Source organism: Panthera tigris, chromosome D4 (assembly GCF_018350195.1).
Source record: "Panthera tigris isolate Pti1 chromosome D4, P.tigris_Pti1_mat1.1, whole genome shotgun sequence".
NCBI lineage: Eukaryota > Metazoa > Chordata > Mammalia > Carnivora > Felidae > Panthera > Panthera tigris.
The window spans coordinates 65,448,677-65,473,215 of record NC_056672.1 but is presented as its reverse complement, the minus strand read 5'-3'; the positions used below and the strand labels follow the sequence as shown (position 1 = coordinate 65,473,215).

General features: G+C 36.7%; 1 protein-coding gene and 1 pseudogene across 1 annotated transcript; one reads left to right on the top strand and one right to left on the bottom strand.

Moving 5' to 3' along the window:
• The first annotated feature begins 158 nt into the window (after positions 1-158).
• On the top strand, positions 159-1,118 carry LOC102951537 (annotated as a pseudogene).
• Positions 1,119-6,619: 5,501 nt separating this feature from the next.
• LOC102951235 (olfactory receptor 13C7-like) lies at positions 6,620-7,573 on the bottom strand. Its single transcript, XM_015543000.2, has one exon. It carries the CDS (start codon positions 7,556-7,558, stop codon positions 6,620-6,622), a length of 939 nt encoding a protein of 312 aa, XP_015398486.2. The 5' UTR covers positions 7,559-7,573.
• Between the last annotated feature and the right edge of the window lie 16,966 nt (positions 7,574-24,539).

Sequence of the window (24,539 nt, the reverse complement as noted above, 5' to 3'; positions counted from 1 at the left end):
TTCAACAAATGAGTGAATGAGTGAATAATTAGCATGGTATTGCCAGAATAATGATCCTTTTAAAGTACTAATCCCCTTGAAAGATGGTAGAATTTAATTTTCATATATGTACAATGTATATTTTTATTCACTACTACAGATAAACAAAGAGGCATAAAATGGTCAAGGCAAACTTGACAGTCATTTCCAATTTTATTTTCCTGGGGTTTACTCCTTACCCCAAAGGTAAGTCATCACATTTGTGCTGTGTTTGCTGATGTACCTGATCACCTTGCTGGGTAATATCATTCTGATCTCCATCACCATCCTGGATTCCCACCTACACAAACCCATGTATTCTTCCTCAGCAACCTCTCCTTTTAGACATCTGGTATACCTCTTCTGCTCTCACTCCAATGCTGACAAACTTTGTTTCAGGGAAAAACACCATCTCATTCTCAGGATGTGCCACTTAGATGTACTTTTCTCTTGCCATGGGCTCCACTGAGTGTGTGCTCCTGTCCACGATGGCGTATGACCGGTATGTGGCCATCTGCAACCCTCTGAGATACCCCATCATCATGAACAAGAGGGCTTGTGTGCAGATTGCCGCTGGCTCCTGGATGACAGGCTGCCTCACCGCCCTGGTGGAAACAGTATCTGTGCTGCAGCTGTCTCTCTGTGGAAGTAGCATCATCAATCACTTCACTTGTGAAATTCTGGCTGTCTTGAAACTAGTTTGTGTGGATACTCCCAGGGTGCAGTTAATCATGCTGGTGATCAGCGTACTTCTTCTTCCTATGCCGATGCTCCTCATTTGTGTCTCTTACGCATTCATTCTCTCCAACATTCTGAGAATCAGCTCAGTGGATGGTGGAAGCAAAGCCTTTTCAACATGCGCAGCCCACCTGACTGTGGTGGTTTTGTTCTATGGGACAGCTCTCTCCATGTACCTGAAGCCCTCCGCTGTAGATTCACAGGAAATAGACAAATTTATGGCTTCAGTATATGCTGGATTAACCCCCATGTTGAATCCTATCATTTATAGTTTACGGAACAAAGAGGTAAAAGCAGCTGTGAAAAAATTGCTGATTAGGAACCCTCTGTGTGCTTTTTTAATCCCCCATAGAAAATCATAACATTAATCTAAGGGATGTATTGATGTGTTCAATACGCACCAGAACATTGGACTAAGAGGGGAAGACACTCATTTTAAATAAGATGTGTGATTTCCTAAGTTTCCTCCTTGACTGACTGCTGAAGCTCTAAGATAATATAGACATATGTTACATAAGCATATCTGAAATCTTACATAAAAAGGGCTCATGGTGACAAATTTCAATATTTTGTTTTGGGTGATAGAATGTAAGTATAGCTTTAAACATTAAGTTGGTGTATTGTTAGTATTCAAAATTATGTGCATGTAATATACAAATGTAAAAACTATAGTAGACTTTTTAGATAGTTTATTATTAACCTCTGTTTTAGGCTGAGTTGTGTCTCTGCAAAACTTATGTTGAAGCTCTAATCCCCAGTACCTCAGAATGTATCTACATTTGGAGATATGGCCTTTATAGAGGTGATTAAGTTAAAATGAGGGCTGTCAGTGTGGGCCCTCATACAATTGGAGTTGTGTCATTTTGAGAAAATAAGAAATTTAGACACACATGGGTACAGAGGGTTGCTCACACACAGAAGCAAGGACATAGCAAGAAAGCGGCTATCTGAAAGCCAGGGAGTGGCCTCAGAAGAAATAAAATCTGCCAACACTTTAATCTTGGTCTTCTATCCTCCAGAACTATGAGCAAGTCAATTTCTGTTGTTGAGGCAATCAAGTCTCTGCTATTTTGTTATGGTAGCGTTAGGAAACTAGTACAACCTCTTTTTCAGCATTGCTAAATTTTTTGGAAGTGATTGCATATTCTACAAAGTGTGACTATGTTTTACATGTGTGTGTGGAAATATTTGTGCATGCAGATAGATGTGTGTGATTTGAATGTCTATATACAAATGGAGAAGGTCTGCACAAATACATACTGAATAGAAATGGGGTAGAGGAGTGCCTGTCTGGAAAAAATAACAGACAGTTTAGCAGTTTGTTGTTGGTCTTCGAGTGTTGACATTATTTTGTAAATTCAAAGAAGCTGCAGGATGTTTCAGTGAAACTACAAGGACCTTCCCTTTTTGATTGTGTTTCTGCTGACACCTTGATGCATAAATCCATGGGTATAAATGAAGCCATAAGCATTTAGAAACAAAATACATGACATAATTTATATTTATTTTATACATGATTATATTATATTTATATTATAAATATTTATATTTATATTATAAAGTATACAGTACTCCAAACCCACTAAAATCATGTGCAATTTGGAAATACATGAATATATCTTATTATATAAACCACAATATACAAGGAATTAAAAAATGTACACTCATCCGTATTTGTGACATTTGTATGTCCTTTCTGGACCAGATGACTAAATGTGAGGTCAGTGTGCAAAACTCATTTGCTCTTTATCATGAAGCTCTCACCAAAGTCAATGAAATTGTTGTGATCCCTTTAATCCAGAGAGCAATGGGATGAAGAAGATAGGATGAATATGGGAATTACAGGGTTGTAGGGCTGGATTTGATCTCAGATATGAATAAACATTCATCAGGATAATTGGTCCATTGGTCTAAGTAAAGAACTCTGATGCAGCCATTGATTGGATGAGAGGAGAAGCCTAAGAATGATGACTTCACAAAGATAGGGACGTAAGTTGGTTGACTAATTGACTGTGCACTGATGGTTGGACTCTCTAGGGAATAATTTAGGACAACTGTGTATAAAATGGTTGGTTATATTTTCCTGTTATTGGTCAGAGCTGTGGTAAAGGTGAAAGAATAGTACACTTGGGATATAGAGTAAATTATCCAAAGTATACAGAAATGCTGATTCAAGGGGGCACATGCACCCCAATGTTTATAGCAGCACTATCAACAATAAATTATGAAAAGATCCCAAATGTCCACCAACTGATGAATTGAATGGATAAAGAAGATGTGGCATGTATATATATATACACACACACACACACACACACACACAATACATATAATGAAATATTACTCGATCAGAAAGAATGAAATCTTACCATTTGCAACAACATGGATGGAACTGGTGTGTGTTAAAAGCAAAATAAGTCAGGGGAAGAAAGGCAGATATATGATTTCATTCATGTGGAATTTAAGAAACCGAACAGATGAACAGAGGGGAAGGAAGGCAAAATAAGATAAAAACAGAGAGGGACACAAATCATAAAAGACTCTTAAACACAGAGAACAAACTGAGGGTTGCTAGCAGGGAGGTAGGTAAGGGGATGGGCTCAATGGGTGATGGGCATTAAGGAGGGCACTTGTTGGGATGAGCACAGGATGTTATATGTAAGTGATGAATCACTAAATTCTATCCATGAAACCAATACTATACTATATGTTAACTAACTTAATTTAAATTAAAAAAAAGAATTACATTTTTTTTTGGTTTGTATATAAACTTAGTGATCTTAGCCAATTTCATTTTTGTTTAATGTTTATTTATTTTGAGAGTGTGTGTGAACACCGCGTGATCAGGTGAGGAGCAAAGAGCCAGGGAGAGAGAGAGAATCACAAGCAGACTTTGTACTGACAGTCTCCCCGCCCCCGCCACCCCGCCCAGGCCAGGATGTGTGGGGATTGACCCATGAACCTGAGCTGAAATCAGAAGTTGGACGTTTAGCCAATGGAGCCATCCAGGCATCCTGAATTTAGGCAATTTCTTAAACATCGAATCTAATTTCCTTGTCTATGAAATGGGAATAGTTTATTTGATATACTTATAATAATTATTTAAAAGTTCATATTGGCTAATTCCAAAAGACCACTTGTCAATCAGCTAGGATGATGGACTCTATCCTTTGATAGAGTCAGTTTTTGATCTTTTTTTTTTTTTTCTGGGTAGATTCTAGCTCCAGGTAGTTTGAATTTGCTGTGATTTTGGTGTACCTGGGTGACTCAGACAGTGAAACACCCAACTTTGGCTCAGGTCATGATCTCTGGTTTGTGAGTTCGAGCCCTGTGTCAGGCTTTGTGCTGACAGCTCAGAGCCTTGAGCCTGCTTTGGATTCTGTGTCTCCCTCTTTCTCTCTGCTCCTCCCCTACTTGCTCCCTCTCTTCTCTTTCTTCTCTCTCTCTCTCTTTGTATGAGATAAGTAAACATTAAAATTTTTTTGAATTTTTCTGTGATTTCAATGTTTGAGAAACATCTATGAGTTGTTACAAGTCTAGCCTATCACTTTGGTGGTATCTAGGGATATCTAGGGCTATAACCATATATATCATTATATCTAGGGATATAAGCATAAAATACCCCAAGTTATCTCTTTTTCTGCCTTTCACTTTTTCTCTGACAGTCTGAGCTGAATCATTCCCTGTATGGGTGTCCTCTTGATTCTACTGGGTTCTGACTACCTGAACTGGGCCTCCCTTTCATGTTGACCTTTTACTTATTCCATCAGACCCCCAAACATCCTGCTGGGCAGAGCAAGCAGGGATTCCTTTCTGAACTCTTTTGGGTTGTTGAAGTGGGTGGCCCTTGAGCAGAGCCACTCTCCTCATCCATCTCAGGCTGTGGGACTGTACCAGGCAGCTCACCTGTATTACGTACAAATAGATGTTAGGTAATCACATAAAAAATAAAAGTACAATTATTATTTGCTAGCAATTTCAAGGGGATTTCTTTGAAAGGAAATATTTAAAATGACTATTGCTTCTGAAAGAGTGAAATTGTCAGTATTCCTTAAGAAGGGTTTATCCAATTGATATATTTTTCCCAGCAATTGCTTATTACAGAATAATTATACACTGATATTATTTCTGCCTTACCCAGCCAAAATGACCTCTTCAGTATATTTATCATTCTTTTATCTGCCCTTGTATGTCCATACATTTAATATTAGCTGCTATTTTACCCAAAGCTTTTGGATATGTTGTTTAGTTCAATGAAATAATACATAAATTCAAGTTCTCTTATCTCCCTGTATTATATCAACTACTTGGACTACATTTTACTATTCTTTAAAAATGTTAATTCAGTAATTAATTACTGCCTACTATTAGAATTTATTTTACATTAGACTTCATACAGAGAACAGTGAGTTCTGCCATTGGGTAAATTTCAGAAACGAACAAATGATTATAGTATAAAAGGAAAATAGCCGTAACAGAGATAAAATTCAGGACAGCATACAGGAGGGAATAACTAACCCAGTAAAGTTTCAAAGGATTTGTAGAAGATCTAACACTTGAATTGTGTTTAATGAGATTGCAAGCTGTTACCATAGAAAGAGAAATGTGATGCTGGAGATGAAGTGGCATATGCTGTTGTCTTTAGGTGTAAACAACATGATATATAATTGAAGAAGTAACAGTGAATGTAGCACAGCTTGTTCAAACATGGGAGAAATATGAGGAGGGAGGGAAGAAGGGGAAATACGTAGGGGCCAGGTTAGGTTGGGGCCAGGTCAAGTCCTTGGGTAAAACAAAAATCAGGAATAAACAAACAGACAAACAGAAAAACTCAAGTAGTTCTCTTGAAAGGGAACTGAAAAATACGTGTTTTACTTGTTCAATAGACATACATACAGATGGTCATACATTAAAATGGTTTGACTTAGGATATGTTGACTTTGCAATGATGTGAAAATGATATGCATTAGTAGAAACCATACTTTAAAATTTGAATTGTGATCTTTTCCTGGGCTAGTAAGATGTGGTATGATATTCTTCTGTGGTAAGCAGTGGCTCAGCTTCCCGTCTGAGCAACATGATCGTTAAGAGTTCTGTTTCTCAGTTGCATACAGTACAGTACTCAATAAATTAAATGAAACATTCAACGTTTTATTGTAAACAGGATTTGTATGAGATAGTTTTGACCAATTATAGGGTAATGTAAGTGTTCTGAGCATGTTCAAGTTAAGCTAGGATAAGCTCTGATGTCCAGTAGATTAGTAAATTAAATGCATTTCTTTTTCTAATTTTTTAAATGTTTTTGAGAGAGAGAGAGAAGGAAGAGGAGAGAAAGCCACAGAGAGAGACACAGAGAGAGAGAGAGAACATGAGTGGGGAAGGGGCAGAGAGAGAGGGAGACAAAGAATCTGAAGCAGGCTTCTGGGTCTGAGCTATCAGCATGGAATCCGATGCAAGGCTCAGACTCACGAGCCATGAGATCATGACCTGAGCCGAATCAGACGCTCAATTAATGGAAACACCCAGGCACCCCTACAGGCATTTTTGACTTATGATATTTTCAACTTTCAATGGGTTTATCTGGATATAACCCCATCAGTTGAAGAAGACATACTGGATTTTCTTGGAAAAGCTTAATTTCATTTTTTTCTTATTTCTTAAAGTTTACTCACTTCTTATGCCAGTAGTGTCTACATTTTTATAACAGTCATTTTCATAAAAGGTGAAGTTATTGTCTTCAAATTTCTTCCAACTCCTAAATTCTGTAATTTGACATACAATCTTTATTGTTCTCTTTATATGAAAAACTTTTGTCTCAAATCTTTGAGCTTATTTTGTGCATGAACTCAAAGGTATAAGTTTTTCATCCTTTTCTCCAGAACCAGTGTCTCCTCATCAATTTTCTCATAGCTCCAAGCACCTCTGTATTCCTCAGGCTATAGATGATAGGATTGAGCATGGGAGTGACTACTCCATAGAACAGAGCAATCAGTTTGTCAACAGCAGAGTCTTTGGACTTTGGCTTCATATACATGAAGAGGATTGTCCCATAAAACACAGTCACTACTGTTAAGTGGGCTGAACAGGTAGAAAAGGCCTTTTTTCTTCCTTCTGCTGAATTGATTCTTAGTACAGTAGAAAGGATGAAAATGTAGGAGATACAAATTAACAATAATGGAGAAAACAAAAATATTACATTGCCCAACATTATAGCAATCTCATTCAAGGAAATATCTGCGCAAGCCAGTTTGACAAAGGCCAATATTTCACAAACAAAGTGGTTAATGACATTTTTTCCACAGAAGGGCAACTGTATTGCAAGTATAGTTTCTGTCAGTGAATTGAGAAAGCCCAGTCCCCAGGAGAGGGCTGCCATCTGAATGCAAAGTGCCTTGCTCATGATGATGGGGTATCTCAGAGGGTTACAGATGGCCACGTAACGGTCATATGCCATCACTGCTAGAAGCACGCACTCAGTGGACCCCATAGTGTAGGAGACAGACATCTGAACAACACATCTAAGGAAGGAGATGGTTTTTTTCTGTGATAGGAAGTGAATCAACATTGAGGGGATAAAGGAGGATGTGTAACAAATATCTAGGAAGGAAAGATTACCAAGGAAGAAGTACATGGGCGTATGGAGGTGGGAGTCCAGGAGAGTTAGTATGATCAAAGGGCTGTTCCCCAGCAGGATCACCAGGTACATCATCAAGCACATGACGAAAAGGAGTTTTTCCACTTTGGGGTACTCAGAAAGTCCCTGCAGAATGAATTCAATCTCTGTCCAGTTCGTCCTGTCCATTTTACTTTTTTATACCTGGAGTAATCCAGAAGAGAAAACTCCATGTGAGCATTATGCGTCAGTGCATATTACCATGTGCAGATATCACTGGAGGAGGGGCACCAAGTGTGTGCCCACAATAGCTGGAGTGGTGCTAAGAGCTCTGAGGTTAGCTGTTTGAATTTCTCTTCTGGCTCATAAGGGAAGGGATTGAAGATGTGTAATAATTACATTGACAGCTCTTTAAAAATATAGGCTTTTGTATTCCATTTCCTGAATTTGTGATACACAGTTCTGAGGCAGGGAAGAACTATTTGCATCTTTAACAAACATCTATTATTTCCTGTTCTTTGGACCCACTTGGCATATCATCATTTTGGAAAGCTTATGCTTAATCTGTTAAAAATAACTGTCTATTTGATTTTATTTCATGGCAGTCATTAACAATCCCATTGGTTTATGGTTTTATAATTTACATATATTTACACATATTACTCATTTTATCATCACTATAATTCTCTGAGGAAAGTGAAATTCATAGAGGTAAAATGTATACAAAAACACAGTGGTGAGCCACTATTCAGTCTGCATTTACTGACTGTATTTCACCCGCCCTTTTTGTTTATTTTTAATTTCTTAAAATTTTATTTATTTTTGAGAGACAGCACTTGTGGGGAGGGGCAGAGAGAGAGAGGGATTTGGAGGATCCAAAGCAGCTCTGTGCTGACAGCAGAGAGTCAGATGTGGGTCTTGAATCCAGGAACCAGGAGATGATGACCAGAGCCGAAGTCAGATGCTTAAAGACTGAGTCACCATGGCACCACTCACCTGCCCTTTTTAAACAACATGCTCTTGCCCTCTCAGAATTATGTAAATTGTCTAAGGAGTGGTGATCAGACATCTTTTTAAATAATGTTCTCCAGATGATGCTTATGTTCAATGTGGAAGAAAACCGCCTGTCTAGTGGAGTACCTCCAAATTTTAGTATACAGACAAATCACATGGGGGAAATTTGTAAAGGATTCTAACTCAGTGGGTCTGAATTGATTCTAAGATCTGAATTTATTAACTTGTTCTCAGATGCTGCTGCTGTTGCTGTCTGTAGAACTCACATGAATAGCAAGGCCTTTTAGACCATTTCTCTCCAATGCTATTGCAGAATGCCACTACTGCTTCCCTTGTATGTAGGACTGTAATCGAATAGTAGACAATGCAAAACTGAACATTCTGTGACACTTGGAGTTGAGACATCTGTGTGAGTGTATTGCACTCAGTTTTGTGTTCTTTAGATTTTAGATATACAAGCAGTCAAACTACATACAGAAGAGCCTGTTGTTTGTTTCTGTCCATATTAAAGTCCTTTCTCTTCCATTTGTGGAATTTACGATTAGGGCCAATATTTTCCAAAAAAGGAATTTGAGATCAGCTCAAGCATCTGAGTTGTGCATCATAGAGCATGGGGCAAATAACTTTAATTTGAAAAAATTTAAAGAGTAGATATTAGTAGCTGACCTTTTTATAGTTATTAAATCAAAGAACATAATTTTGAAAACACCTTTTCATTCTCAAGGGTTTTACCTAACTTAAAAACACCCTGAGGAAAAGAAAAAGACTGATCCAATGGATGAGTTTGTAGTTAGTTTTTTTTTTTTAATGTTTTTTTTATTTATTTTGGGTGAGAGAGAGAGAGCGCAGTGCATGATCAGGGGCTCGATCTCATGACCTGTGAGATAATGAGCCGAAATCAAGAGTTGGAGGCTCAACCAGCTGAGCCACCTAGGTGCTCTTCTAGTTAATATCTTTAAACAAGCCTGTATGGGGCACCTGAGTGTCTCGGTTGGTCAAGCGCCTTCCTCTTGCTTTTGGCTCTGGTCATGATCTTACAGTTCCTGGGATTGAGCCCTGCGTCCATCTGCACTGTTAGCAGAGAGCCTGTTTGGGATTCTCTCTCTCCTCTCTCTCTTCCCTTCCCCCCCCCCATTCTTTCTCTCTCAAAATAAATAAACATTAAAAAATTAAACAAGGTTTTGTTTCTGATATTGGTTTTGGCATTTCTCTCTGTGATAGTCATTTGACAACAGGTTATGTTGCTTTCTATGACAACTCCAGTATACAATGGTGAAACATATTCATCAGCATAATACGATGTTTATACATCTATTAGCTATGGAAAAGAGGGTTCTCATCCATTTCAAGCTGACCAGGCTTTGCAGGCATACATTACAAAGAGGGTAGGAAGGGTTGGGTAAGATAGGATATACTTCTATTTGGTATTAAGACTGGAATATGATTGTAGATGCATATATCACCCTACTCTTAATCTGAAAATAAAATTTTGATAGAGGCTTTGAAGGAGTATCAGTTGTCTGGGATCTGTTACTTCAGGGGACATGTGAATCACATCAAATACCCTCTCCTTTCTTTTCTAGGAACATCTCCTAAAAGTTGATTTCTATTTGGAAATTACTTGTAGCAAATAATGATGGTATACATCTGGTATCCTGACAGTTCAGAGATGGTTGCTGTAAAAAAATTTTCACTTACAAACATAAGAGAAACCAACACTGTGCTTTAATGCTTTCAAATGGTCGGGGGAGGAGGATAATGGACTGTATAGAGGAATTACTTTCATTACTCTTGTAATGCTAGTGTAACTTTTAGGAAGCAATCGACAAACACTCTTGTTTAATAGCATTGTGACAAATCTTTTCTTCATTTTAGCTTACTTCACTAAAATAGTTTCCTGGGAATAAGTGAATGAAAACTTTTAAGATTCTGGATAGTTTTTTTTTTTAATTTTTTTAACGTTTTATTTTTATTTTTGAGACAGAGTGAGACAGAGCATGAACGGGGGAGGGGCAGAGAGAGAGGGAGACACAGAATTGGAAGCAGGCTGCAGGCTCTGAGCCATCAGCCCAGAGCCCGATGCGGGGCTCGAACTCACAGACCGCGAGATCATGACCTGAGCTGAAGTCGGCCGCTTAACCGACTGAGCCACCCAGGTGCCCCAGATTCTGGATAGTTTTTAATAAATCACTTTCCATGCTAAATGTATAATAAATAATTCCTTTTTTACTAAATCTTTGCCATTACTGTATATTATTTTTGAAACAGTTTTTCATTCTTAGCTCATGGCAGGGGAATTGTTAAATAATCATGGCGCACTAATTTGATGGTCCATTATGCACTTATTAATATGACAATGTGACAACTTTGTATTACAACAAAAAGGATGTTTAAATTATGTGCAAATGTTTAAGTTGGAAACAGAAACAAAACTACAGCATTTTTCTTCTTTTTTGTAAAACTAAAACCTAAACCAAGATAGCCTAGACAGCATAGAAAGATTGGAAAGGAATACCAAAAACATTAATGGTTACCTTAGAGACCTTTCTCATATTCTTCTGAATTACCCCAGTTTTTAAAATAGATAAAGATAAAGAAGGCATATTATTAAAAAAGAGAAAAACACTAAAGCAAGTGTCCAGTTATTTTAGGAAGACTAACTCAGAATAAAGAATGTTAAAATAATTTAAGTAGTACAATTATTGCCTCAAGTGCCTAGAAACTACACATTGAGGCTGAGCTGTACTGGTGTGTCCTATCAGATTATTAGAAGGAACCCACTGTTACTGGTAGACAGAGAGCATTTATAATCCCTACTCTCAAAAGCTTCCAAAGAAGAGTGTTTTGTGTTTTTAGGAGCTACACCAAGATAAGGGACTTGAGTTCTTGACTTAATCATGTGTTATCAAAGGAGAGTGCAGGCTGTTGATGCCTAGCACAGAATTACTGTTTAGAAGATGACATTCCTATTTGAAAAGGATCTGAACTGGCCTGGATCCTAGCCAACCTCTAATCCCCCTCTCCCAGCTCCTGGTGTTTTATAAGAATTAACCACTCTGTGGTTCAATGCCCTTGGACTTCATCTGGGCACTATTTTAGTGTTGTAAGAGACCTAAGGAAAGTCTGTGACTTTTTATCCAAGCCAGAGTCAAGCCCTCTAACTTTCTAGAAGGAAACTTTTTAACTTTCTATAATTTTTTTTCATTTTGTTTTATTGACTTAGCTACTTGAAGACCTAATAGTTAAAGTACTAAGATTTTTCAATGAAAAACACATACTATCTGTACTCTAAATTCTCATTAGAGGAAACAATCCCATCATCCTCTCCAGCTCTTCTAAAGATATCAACTAAGACAACTGATACTGTGCAAAAATGAATGGACCTGCTAACTCTCAATATAGATTTTATAAACTCTAATATTCAACTAATATGCCACATGAAAGATATATTATTTTAGCTTACAAAGAGAAGAGAAGTTGCCTGTGATGTCCTAGTATGAGGCCCTTCATATAATTTTTATCATTTAATCTTCAAAATAAGCCAAATGTTATTATGGATTTTACCAATGAGGAAATTAGTTTGAAATTTCAAAGGTTAAGTACCATGATCATTGTCTTCTTTTAAAGTTCTTATTTAGGGGCGCCTGGGTGGCGCAGTCGGTTAAGCGTCCAACTTCACCCAGGTCACGATCTCACGGTCCGTGAGTTCGAGCCCCGCTTCAGGCTCTGGGCTGATGGCTCGGAGCCTGGAGCCTGTTTCCGATTCTGTGTCTCCCTCTCTCTCTGCCCCTCCCCCGTTCATGCTCTGTCTCTCTCTGTCCCAAAAATAAATAAAAAAAAAACATTGAAAAAAAAAAATTAAAAAAAAAAATAAAGTTCTTATTTAAATTCTAGTGAGTTAACATATAGTATAATACTAGTTTTGGCTGTGCAATTTAGGTATTCAATACTTCCATACAGCACCCTGTTTTCAATATCTTATAGTTGTTAAATACCAGAAGTATGATTTAAATCCTTATCTTCATGATTCCCAAGCCCATTTTTAGCACTATAGTACATTTACTTATTGATAAAATTTCTTCTTATAAAATCACTGTTTAATATGACATACTTAACTTTCAAGCATCCAAATGATAAAAATACACATAAAATATATCGAAATCCTTGGAAAGCATTGAAGGAATTTATTGTCTTCCACTTATGAAGACACTATCCACAAAAATGAATTAAAATTTAAAAAAAAATAGCCAAAAATCCTTTCTAATGGTCTAGTGTGGACAATTAAGATGTAGGGTGGTAGAATTGATTTGTTACATAAATGGGAAATAAAAAGAATTAATATTTCTTCTTTTGCCTTGGACCCCTATAGCCAAATTAACACCTATAATTACTTCAGCCCCCTGTTATACATGTTTTGTTTGTAAACCTGTTTTTACTATAAACACCTTTAATTACCAGTTTCTTCAAACCGTTATTGAGCATAGTTTATGATTAATATATAAATTATTGTGGGCTCTTTCTCCATATAATTTTTACTTAAGATTTTAGTGAACTATATACCTGAATACAGTAGCTTTTCACCCATTATTTATGAGGGTCTATTGTATTACAGGAAACTTTTTCTTCCTCACCCATCTCTTCTGTGTGTTATTTTGGGATTTTTAGAGAAATTTAAATAATATCCTGCTCTTAAAATATTTTCAAAATCCCAACAGCAATGATCACCTCAATAACAAAAAAAATCCTCACATTTATCGATGTTTTCATTTGGAAATGATTTTAGTAAAGCTTTTCTCTTTATCTTACCTTCTGACTGTGTTTAAAAGTCATTCTCACCATTCCATTCTATTAAGTAATAGAAAACATTTCCAGGGATTTGAATTCCATTTGCATTTCAGATGAGAGCAGAGTATTCACACTTTAAAAGATGTTTGTTCTCCTTCCTAAAAAGAAATGTGAGAAAGAATTGCTACAAGCAGGCAATTGGTCTGCACATGAATTTTCCCAAGAACGTGTCAAGGAAAGAAAACATATTAAAAATAAGGACCCATGATGCAACTCTGGTTTCCCAGTATTTGTGCTAAAGTTGATGCTTACTCGAGAGATTCAGTTTCACTTGGAAGTTAATTTAGCACTTATTTTTACAAACTTCTTCAATCCCTATGGTTGTGAATCAGAAACAGGATTCTCTAGAGATCAAAATCCCTGACTCCCGCACATTCTAAAGACCCAATTATCTTCACTTAAAGAGAATCTTCCCCAGCCATACATTTCTTGGAGTATTCATTGAATATGACTGTATTTGATGGCTTCTACAGAAGCTGGGGTTGGAATCAGAATATGTCCAAAAGGTCTCAGAAGAGTTAACCTTTCACCAAAAAAATTTTTTTTATTCCACAGATAATACCAGGTCAATCCTAAAATACTCCTAAATAGTCATTCCACCTCTTTCATATTTTTGTTAGTTCTAGACCATGCACTACACATTTTTTCTTTATACCAGTATAATCATAGTATATGTTTAATTAGTATTTGCCACTTTATAGCAATGTTTTTGTGATTTTTTTAGTCTTTATAATATTCCTTTTTAACATTTGAAGAGTCTTTAATCAAGTGGAATTAGTGTAATCTAGCCTATAATTTTAATAGTATTGGATAGTTTAATTTGTCTCAAATTCATGAGATTTTGGTATAATGACCATTGGTATCTATGTATTAGGCTAACTAATCTGCTTTTCCTTCTTCTGAAAAGCAGGTATTATCATGAACACAGCCACTCAGGGACACACTCCTAGAAGAGTGAATAATCTCCTCACTGTGTGTGCCAGACTTTGTTCAGATTGCTGTTTCCATGCCATCTGTTCCTGGATTGTTTTCCTGCCTTCTCTCCAGGAGCATTGCAGTACCCTCTGGGCTCTATCCTAGCCAAGCCTGCTGACCTTCAAACTCTCTCTACTTGCTACCTTCTTTGAGGTGGCCTCTTCTCTCCTTTTAGTTGTGGAGATTGTTCTGGCAGTGTTTAGGTTGATTCTGGGTTATTTAGGATGATTTGATAGTTATCTAGTTGTGTTTGTGGGATGAGATGGGTCTAGTGTCCTCCTACTATACTGCCATCTTCCTGCCTGCTACCTTTTGTAGTAGTTTTCCATACTTTTCTATTTTGATGAGGGGGAATTATGAAGTCATCATAGTACATCATTTGATGGACTATTGTACAACCATTAAATAATATTTTTGAAGAATTTGTATTAGTGCAAAAATCGTTATGTTAACATTGTTACATGAAAGAAAAACAAAAACTAGTTTTTTTCATTGCAAAGCCAAAACCTAACTAGGAAAACTTATGTGTGATAGACTCTGGAAAGATATATTTGAAAAATTAACCAAGGTACTTTTTCCTAATTGTTCTAGTTTCTCAAATAACTATGGATACATATGTAAAACTGAAAATATAATTTTAAAAAGAGGAAAAAATTGAGGTATGCTTAAAATTATGTTAGAAAATTTAATGGATAGTAAAAAATAAAATCTCTATTTAAATAATTAAAGCAATTTCTTTAGGAATGGAGATTACACATTGAGGCTGAGTTGCCCTGCAAGCCCACTCATTAGGAAGTTTTGTACCTTCTAGGTGATGACAGAAAAGATAAGTATAGTTTTATTTTTTTAAATATTTTTTGTGGGTGGCACTTTATTGAGCCATTTGGGTTTATAAAATTATGACCCATGTCCTAGCTTTAATGAGATAGATTAAAAAGATAGTAAATAACCCTTTCTGTTACAAAATGTAAAAGAACAACACTGTTTGCTTGAAACATTGTTCTGAGATGACTTACTTTGGTGCTTCAATTAAGTAATGTTGGATATGGGATTGTGAGGATCCATTATGATTTGAGAAGAAAGGAAAAAATGGGTCAAGAGCTCAGCTTTTAGGGAAGGAAGCTCAGTCACACGGTGGCAGACAAATATGAAGATACGTCCAAGAATTCCTTGTGGTCAGGTCAATGAACTTCAGAAACAATGATGTTGGATTCTCAGTTTTAACTTTTTTACTGTTCAGTTCTGTGATTTTCCCCCTTGTGATTACAACTGTAGTCAAAGTCTGTTTTACCTGGGCTAGTGGTTTTGTGGTGAACAAATTGTATTCATTGTTTGGGTGAAGCAGTTCGAGGAAAGGAGAGCAGTGTCTTCAGAAGTAGAAGTTGGCTGAGAGCACCTGGAATTCTATACATATTTTCACCATTACCTCCTAATTGTTTAAGTTAGATAGGTGGTGGTTTTATGCCAATTAGTTGGGGAATAGGTATATCTGTTCAGGTGAATTCTTTGGAGATGCTTACAGTACAGAGTGGGATTGAGTTACAAATTAGATGGTAGGGTTACAGTAAGAAAACTGAATAGGTTGATGGCTTCCAGGTTTCACTGTATGCTTGCAGAATTTCTGCATTTCATGTGAATTTCAAAATGCCATTCATATTCACATATGTATGAGTAAATTCTGATTTTCAGCTTCAGTAAGTTTTAGATTATTTTGTACAATAAACACTTTTTCTCTTCTCTCACTGATTTAATAAATGCGAATTAATACATACACAATTCTTTTAACAGTGCCTAGAAATTTATAAGTTTTTACTCTTACTGTTAATAACCAAGAGGTAATGTAGCTATACATTACCAAGAGGTCTTTCTACTATATTATCAGTAAGATATGGTAGGTTGAACAGAGGTATGGACAAGGCCCCTGGGGTATATTTGGATTAAGCATTTCATCAGTATATGATAAAAAGAATGGGATAAGACACATCCTCAAGACTCTGGATTGGCTATTTGTAATACAGTATAAATGTAATATAATTAAGCCTTTAGGGGATTATTCTTGAAGTTTTCAAAAGTTTTGAATGTCTTTCCCCTGAAGCAATTTAAAGCTATGGCTTAGAAAAGTGTATAAGTCCCTTAGAGCAAGAAATATTTAAATTGCCTTCCTGAGCCTGGCGAAAATTCTTTAGATAATTTCCTGGGTCTTCATCTTAGGGCAGTGTTTTCACCTTGGCTTGAAGGGCAAATGAAATCTTCCATGGTCTCAAATATTTATTTTTATCTTTCTTTTGAACTAGCACATACAAAATACATTCCCTTGGTAATCAGTCATATTTGTCTGTACTGTATAGAAGTTTTTGAAACCATTTGAAATAGTACCTTTGCCATCAATGTTTTCCAGACCACAAGGCCTGTGACATTATTGCTCCTCAGTGGTGATACCTTCAGATACTCATCAACCTCATGGAAAATTTTGTACAATTGGCTGCAAACAGAAGATTAGGCAAAACAATCTGCCATGCATCGTAACCTAGGTAGTTTAGGGGTGCTTGGTGGCTCTGTGCTGGGCATGGGACCTGCTTGAGCTTCTCTATCTCCCTTTCCCTTCACTCCTTCCCTACTCTCTCCCTCAAAAGTTAAGTATATAAAAATCTTACATATATAGGCAGAACATGCTTACAATTATTTATATAGAATTAATTATGGATGACAGGATATAATTATTTCAAAGGTTTGAATAATATATTAAATAAACTTGATTATATGTATACATGTGTGCATGTATTGTGTATTTATATAAAACTATATAATTATATCTGTATAAATCTATATGTCTCTCTCAAAGAGATTTTATGGGTTTTTTTTTGTTAACATTTACAAGATGGATCAAGTAATTGGCTGCCAAAGTCTCCATAACTAGAGAATTATAGGTATGTTCTTGTATCATAATAAAATAAAATTGGAAATAACAGCATTCTACTACATATATCTAATGATTAGTTACTCAAGAAGTATACACCTGGGAAACTCATGGTTTAAAGGGGAAAAGGCAAAATAATTACTTAGAAGGCAATGAAAAGAACATTTCATATCAAAATCTAAGTTTTTAGGAAACAAAGTATTTTAAGAGCATTAATTAGAGCTAGCAATAGAGAAAAAGGTGAAATATTAAGGAATTAAGTCTTATTTCATGAAATTAGAAAACCCAAATGAGCTTGAAAAAATTTACCAGCAAAACTAAAGTTCATAAAACAGGGAAAAAAAGTGGAAAGGATAAGTCTATCCAAAAGCCTTCTTTCAGTTTTTGAGAGATCTGTAATATAGGAAAACGCCTTGTGAGATGAATAAGAAAAAATATTACTTAAGAATAGTTTACTTGGAGTCTATTTAAATATGTAATGGCGATTGTCCTCTAGGTAGCCGCATAATAAACTTTTTGGTTCTAGTATAATATTATTTTTATAACTGTTTGCTCATCTCTACCTATGAGGTATTAAAGTATCATTCTTTTCTACTTTCAGCATACCTATTTTGACAGTCTTTTTTTCCCCAAAGACCTTCTGATACATGGTATCATCCTGCTTCGGACTTGGAATTAACTAACTGATTTTTAAAGCCATTTGGAAATTAAAAGTAAATAACTACTGAGTGAAACATCCATGGATAAAAGTAGAGCTATATCTTTTCCTTTGTCCTCCTGGCTTTCTATCCGTGAAGTACATTGCTCATCCAGAAGGAATCTGTTATTATGGAATGGTGGATCTACCTTTAGATGGTTTTTACATTTGATTTTTTTCTAGGATTTATATTTCTTTCCTCTGTTAAGGTAACCTTCGGCTTTAAAAACATTTAATCATTTTATTTATTCTTGATCTGAATTTCACAGTTTATCATTCATATGAGATTTTAATGATTAATATTATATCTCTTTTTTCTTCTCTCCTATCATATTATTCTCAGATTTTTTATTTAAAAAATTAAATTATCTATCTTATGTTTCTTTTTTTAAAAATAATATCCTATATATTTTTAAAATTTTTTTATATTAAATATAATTTATTGTCATATTGGTTTCCATACAACACCCAGTGCTCATCCCAACAGGTGCTTTCCTCACTGCCCATCATCCACTTTAACCTTTCCCCCACCCCACCATAAACCCTCAGTTTGTTCTCATTATTTAAGAGTCTCTTATGGTTTGCCTCCCTCCATCTCTGTAACTTTTTTCCCCCTTCCCTCCCCCGTGGTCTTCTGTTAAGTTTCTCAGGATCCACATATGAGTGAAAATATATGGTATCTGTCTTTCTCTGCCTGACTTATTTCACTTAGCATAATACCCTTCAGTTCCATCCATGTTGCTGCAAATGGTCAGATTTCATTCTTTCTCATTGCCAAGTAGTATGCCATTGTATATTTAAACCACATCTTCTTTATCCATTCGTCAGTTAACAAACAGTGTAGTCTTGCCTTCAGGAGTAGAACCTAGTGATTCATTTCTTACATATGACACCCAGTGCTCATTCCAACAAGGACCCTCCTTAATGCCCATCACCCATTTAGCCCATCTCCCTACCCACCTCCCCTCCAGCAACCCTCAGTTTGTTCTCTGTATTTAGAGTCTTTTATGGTTTCTGTCCCTCTCTGTTGTCCCATCCAACAACATGGATGTTGCAAATGGCAGTAGTTGATTTTAATCACTCAGTAGTATTCCATTGCACATATATACCACATTTTCTTTATCCATTCTGCAGTCAATGGACATTTGGGCTCTTTCCAAAATTTGACTATTGTTGTTAGTGCTGCTATAAACGTTGGGGTACATGTGCCCCTTCAAATTGGCATTTTTGTATTCTTGGGTTAAATTCCTAGTAGTGCAATTGCTGGGCCATAGGTTAGTTCTATTTTTAATTTTTGAGGAACCTCCATACTGTTTTCCAGAGTGGCTACACCAGTATGCATTCCCATCAACAGTGGAAAAGAATTTCCCTTTCCCTGCATCCTTGCCAACATCTGTTGTTCCTATCTCAAGAAGCAAGAAAGGTTCCAAACGAACAACCTAACATTTTACCCGAAGGGGAAAGAAAAGGAGCAGCAAATAAAGCCCAAAGTCAACAGAAGAAGTGAAATAATAAAGATTAGAGACAATAAACAATTTAGAATCCAAACAACAGTAGAACAGATCAATGAAATTGAGCTATTTAAAAAAATTTTTTTTAACATTTATTGATTTTTTTTTGAGAGACAGAGAGAAAGCAAAAACAGGGGAGGGGCAGAGAGAGGGGGAGACACAGAATCCGAAGGAGGCTCCAGGCTCTGAGCTGTCAGCACAGAGCCCAATGCAGGGCTCGAACTCACAAAACTCAAGATCATGACCTGAGCCGAAGTCGAACGCCCAACCGACTGAGCCACCCAGGTGCCCCTGAGCTGGTGTTTTGAAAGAATAGCTTATGCTTCTTTTAAAATTTAAAGGAACTTTAAGATAAAAGTTATTTGGTTTTATTATTTTGATTGCTTTAGCTTTTTAAACACTGCTTAAAATCCTACATTATTTAACTGTTAATTTTTTAGATTTTAAAATATTCTTGGTTATCTATTTTATCCTTCTAATTTTTTAAAATCTTGTGTTTATTTTTAATTATAGAGATTCATTTCCCCCTTACAGTTCAGAAAGAGGCAGCAGTGAGCATTAAATAGGACACCACAACACAAAAAGAAATGGCTCCTTTATTTCATTGTCATTCTACTTCTATCTCTGTCTCTGTAAATCTTTTAGCTTTCTTAGTAATAATAGTGGAAAATAATTATTTTTTGAGAATTTCCATCAAGAAATTTTAGAGAACCACAAGTTCTAGATCCTTCCAAGATCCTATATCTAACTAACCACCACCACCACCAACAAAAAGACCTAAGTAAGACCTAAGTGACTTATTCTTGGAATGGTGTACTTTCTGAAACTAAATGGGGGATAAAATCTTTAAATTTCTCAAATACATAAAGCTGTTAGGATATACTGAGCCAACATTTGTCTCAAACCACAAGCTGTCAGCATACTCAAGGAGGTCATGAAGATTTGATTGACAAACCACAGTAGAGGTTTTGTATAACAGGTTCACAGCCTGATTTACATCAAATATATTTATTCCCAAGATGGTTAGGAATGTCTTCCGGAAATATTTTTTGTGTCACTCTTTTGCATTACTTTCTTTCATCATGATGGTCAGTGAGAAGCTGGCTAGAACCCCATTTATCTAAACTAAGATTAAAAAAAATGGGATCAGAGTTGTTTCACTGATTCATGGTTTCATGATTTGAGTTTAGACTTGTTCATTCTGCGGTTGTCCAGAAAAGTGGAACCACGACGTTACAGATTGGCCCTTCTTTGAAAAATACTTAGGGAACAGCGAGTCTACCAATTTTTTTTTTAATATTTATTTTTGAGAGAGAGAGAGAGGGAGACAGAATCCGAGGCAGGCACCAGGCTCTGAGCTATAAGCACAGAGCCCGACATGGGGCTCGAACTCACAAAGTTCGAGCAAGATGATGACCTGAGCCGAAGTTGGACACTTAACCCACTGAGTCACCAAGGCACCCTGAGTCTAGCAATTTTTGAACTTTAATTGGATTTCTTGGGAGAGAATAATGTGCCTTTCAGAAAAAGATAGAATAACTGAGGGGTGAATGAATGAGAGTGTTTAGAGACTACTGGTTGTGGCTGATCTCTTGTTCCATACCACTATTTAGGCTTCAGGCCAGTTATTTCTGCCTGTTCTTCAATATCATCAATGCTGATGCAGTTCCTGGTCCAGTTTATTTCATCTTTTGCATGGATTAACATTCCCTTCATTCCTTGAACTATACCTAGCCTCTGGGCCTCTATTAACTGAAGATTTGAGGAAGAAATAAAGGAATGATAATGTAGCAAAGGAAAAAAGAAAAACCCTGATTAGATTTCAGATCTCACTCTTCCTAACTTCCACCATGAGCTTTCATAAAGATTCCTTATCATCGGGGCGCCTGGGTGGCGCAGTCGGTTAAGCGTCCGACTTCAGCCAGGTCACGATCTCACAGTCCGTGGGTTCGAGCCCTGCGTCAGGCTCTGGGCTGATGGCTCGGAGCCTGGAGCCTGTTTCCGATTCTGTGTCTCCCTCTCTCTCTGCCCCTCCCCCGTTCATGCTCTGTCTCTCTCTGTCCCAAAAATAAAAATAAAATAAAAAATGTTGGAAAAAAAAAAAAAAGATTCCTTATCATCTAACTCTCTCCTTAGTCTCTGGTCTCCTGGTATTTTAATAGGGTTCATTGTGTCTCTTTTTAGAATTGTATCATTTTTTAAAAATATAATTTCTCATCAAGTTACCTAACATACAGTGTATACAGTGTGCTTTTAATTTTGGGAGTAGATTCCCATGATTCATCGCTTGCATATAACACCCAGTGCTCATCCCAAGTGCCCTCCTCCTCCTCAATGTCCATCACCCATTTTTCTCCCCTCCTCCCCCATCAACCCTCAGTTTGTTCTCTGTATTTAAGAGTCTCTTATGATTTGGCTCCCTCTCTGTTTGGAACTATTTTTTCCCCTTCCTTTCCCCCACGGTCTTCTGTTAAGTTTCTCAAGTTCCACATATGACTGAAAACATGGGATATCTGTCTTTCTCTAACTTATTTCACGTAGCATCATACCCACCAGTTTCATCCACATTGGTGCACATAGTAAGATTTCATTCTTTCTCATTGCCAAGTAGTATTCCATTGTGTGTATATAAACCACATCTTTTTTTATTTTTTATTTTTTAAAATTTACATCCAAATTAGTTAGTATATAGTGAAGCAATGATTTCTGGAGTAGATTCCTTAATGCTCCTTACCCATTTAGCCCATCCCCCCTCCCACAACTCCTCCAGCAACCCTCAGTTTGTTCTCCATATTTATGAGTCTCTTCTGTTTTGTCCTCCTCCCTGTTTTTATATTATTTTTGTTTCCATTCATTTATGTTCATCTGTTTTGTCTCTTAAAGTGCTCATATGAGTGAAGTCATTTGAGTTTTGTCTTTCTCTGACTGACTACTTTCACTTAGCATAATACCCTCCAGTTCCATCCATGTAGTTGCACATGGAAAGATTTCATTCTTTTTGATTGCCGAGTAATACTCCATTGTATATATATACCACATCTTCTTTATCCATTTATCCATTGATGGACATTTGGGCTCTTTACATACTTTGGCTATTGTTGATAGTGCTGCTATAAACATGGGGGTGCATGTGTCCCTTCGAAACAGCATATCTGTATCCCTTGGATAAATGACTAGTAGTGCAATTGCTGGGTTGTAGGGTAGTTCTGTTTTTAGTTTTTTGAGAAACCTCCACGCTGTTTTCCAGAGTGGCTGCACCATCTTGCATTCCCACCAACAATGCAAAAGAGATCCTCTTTCTCCGCATCCTCGCCAACATCTGTTGTTGCTTGAGTTGCTAATGTTAGCCATTCTGACAGGTGTAAGGTGGTATCTCAGTGTGGTTTTGATTTGTATTTCCCTGATGATGAGTGATGTGGAGCATTTTTTTAATGTGTCTTTTCACCATCTGGATGTCTTCTTTGGAGAAGTGTCTATTCATGTCTTTTGCCCATTTCTTCACTGGATTATTTGTTTTTTGGGTGTTGAGTTTGATAAGTTCTTTATAGATCTTGGATACTAACCCTTTATCTGATATGTCATTTGCAAATATCTTCTCCCATTCTGTCGGTTGCCTTTTAGTTTTGCTGATTGTTTCCTTTGCTGTGCAGAAGCTCTTTATTTTGATGAGGTCCCAGTAGTTCATTTTTGCTTTTGTTTCCCTTGCCTCCAGAGACGTGTTGAGTAAGAAGTTGCTGTGGCCAAGATCAAAGAGGTTTTTGCCTTCTTTCTCCTCAAGGATTTTGATGGCTTCCTGTCTTACATTGAGGTCTTTCATCCATTTTGAGTTTATTTTTGTGCATGGTGTAAGAAAGTGGTCCAGGTTCATTCTTCTGCATGTTGCTGTCCAGTTTTCCCAGCACTACTTGCTGAAGCGACTGTCTTTATTCCATTGGATATTCTTTCCTGCTTTGTGAAAGATTAGTTCACCATACATTTGTGGGTCCATTTCTGGGTTCTCTATTCTGTTCCATTGATCTGAGTGTCTGTTTTTGTGCCAGTACCATACTGTCTTGATGATTACACCTTTGTAGTATAGCTTGAAGTCTGGAATTGTTATGCCTCCTGCTTTGGTTTTCTTTTTCAAGATCGCTTTGGCTATTCGGGGTCTTTTCTGGTTCCATACAAATTTTAGGATTATTTGTTCTAGCTCTGTGAAGAATGCTGGTGTTACTTTGATAGCGATTTCATTGAATATGTAGACTGCTTTGGGTAGTATCAACATTTTAACAATATCTGTTATTCCTATCCAGGAGCATGGAATCTTTTTCCATTTCTTTCTGTCTTCTTCAGTTTCTTTCAAGCTCTCTATAGTTTTCAGTGTATAGATTTTTTCATCTCTTTGGTTAGATTTATTCCTAGGTATTTTATGTTTTTTTGTGCAACTGTAAATGGTATTGATTCCTTGATTTCTCTTTCTGTTGCTTCATTGTTGGTGTATAGGAATGCAACCGATTTCTGTGCATTGATTTTATATCCTGCAACTTTGCTGAATTCATGAATCACTTCTAGCAGTTTTTTGGTGGAATCTTTTGGGTTTTCCATACAGAGTATCATGTCATCTGTGAAGAGTGAAAGTTTGACCTCCTCCTGGACAATTAGGATGCCTTTTATTTCTTTGTGTTGTCTGATTGCAGAGGCTAAGACTTCCAATACTCTGTTGAATAACAGTGGTAAGAGTGGACATCCCTGTCTTGTTCCTGACCTTAGCGGAAAGCTCTCAGTTTTTCCCCATCGTTATGGCTTTTATTATCTTGAGGTATGATCCTTCTCTCTCTACCCTCTTGAGAGTTTTTATCAAGAAAGGATGCTGTATTTTGTCAAATGCTTTCTCTGCATCTATTGAGAGGATCATATGGTTCTTGTCCTTTCTTTTTTGATGTGATGAATCACATTAATTGTTTTGCAGATATTGAACCAGCCCTGCATCCTAGGTATAAGTCCCACTTGGTCGTGGTGAATAATTTTTTTAATGTATTGTTGGGTCTGGTGGCTAATATCTTGTTGAGGATTTTTGCATCCATGTTCATCAGGGAAATTGGTCTATAGTTCTCCTTTTTAGTGGGGTCTCTGTTTGGTTTTGGAATCAGGGTAATGCTGGCTTCATAGAAAGAGTTTGGAAGTTTTCCTTCCATTTCTATTTTTTGGAACAGTTTCAAGAGAATAGGTGTT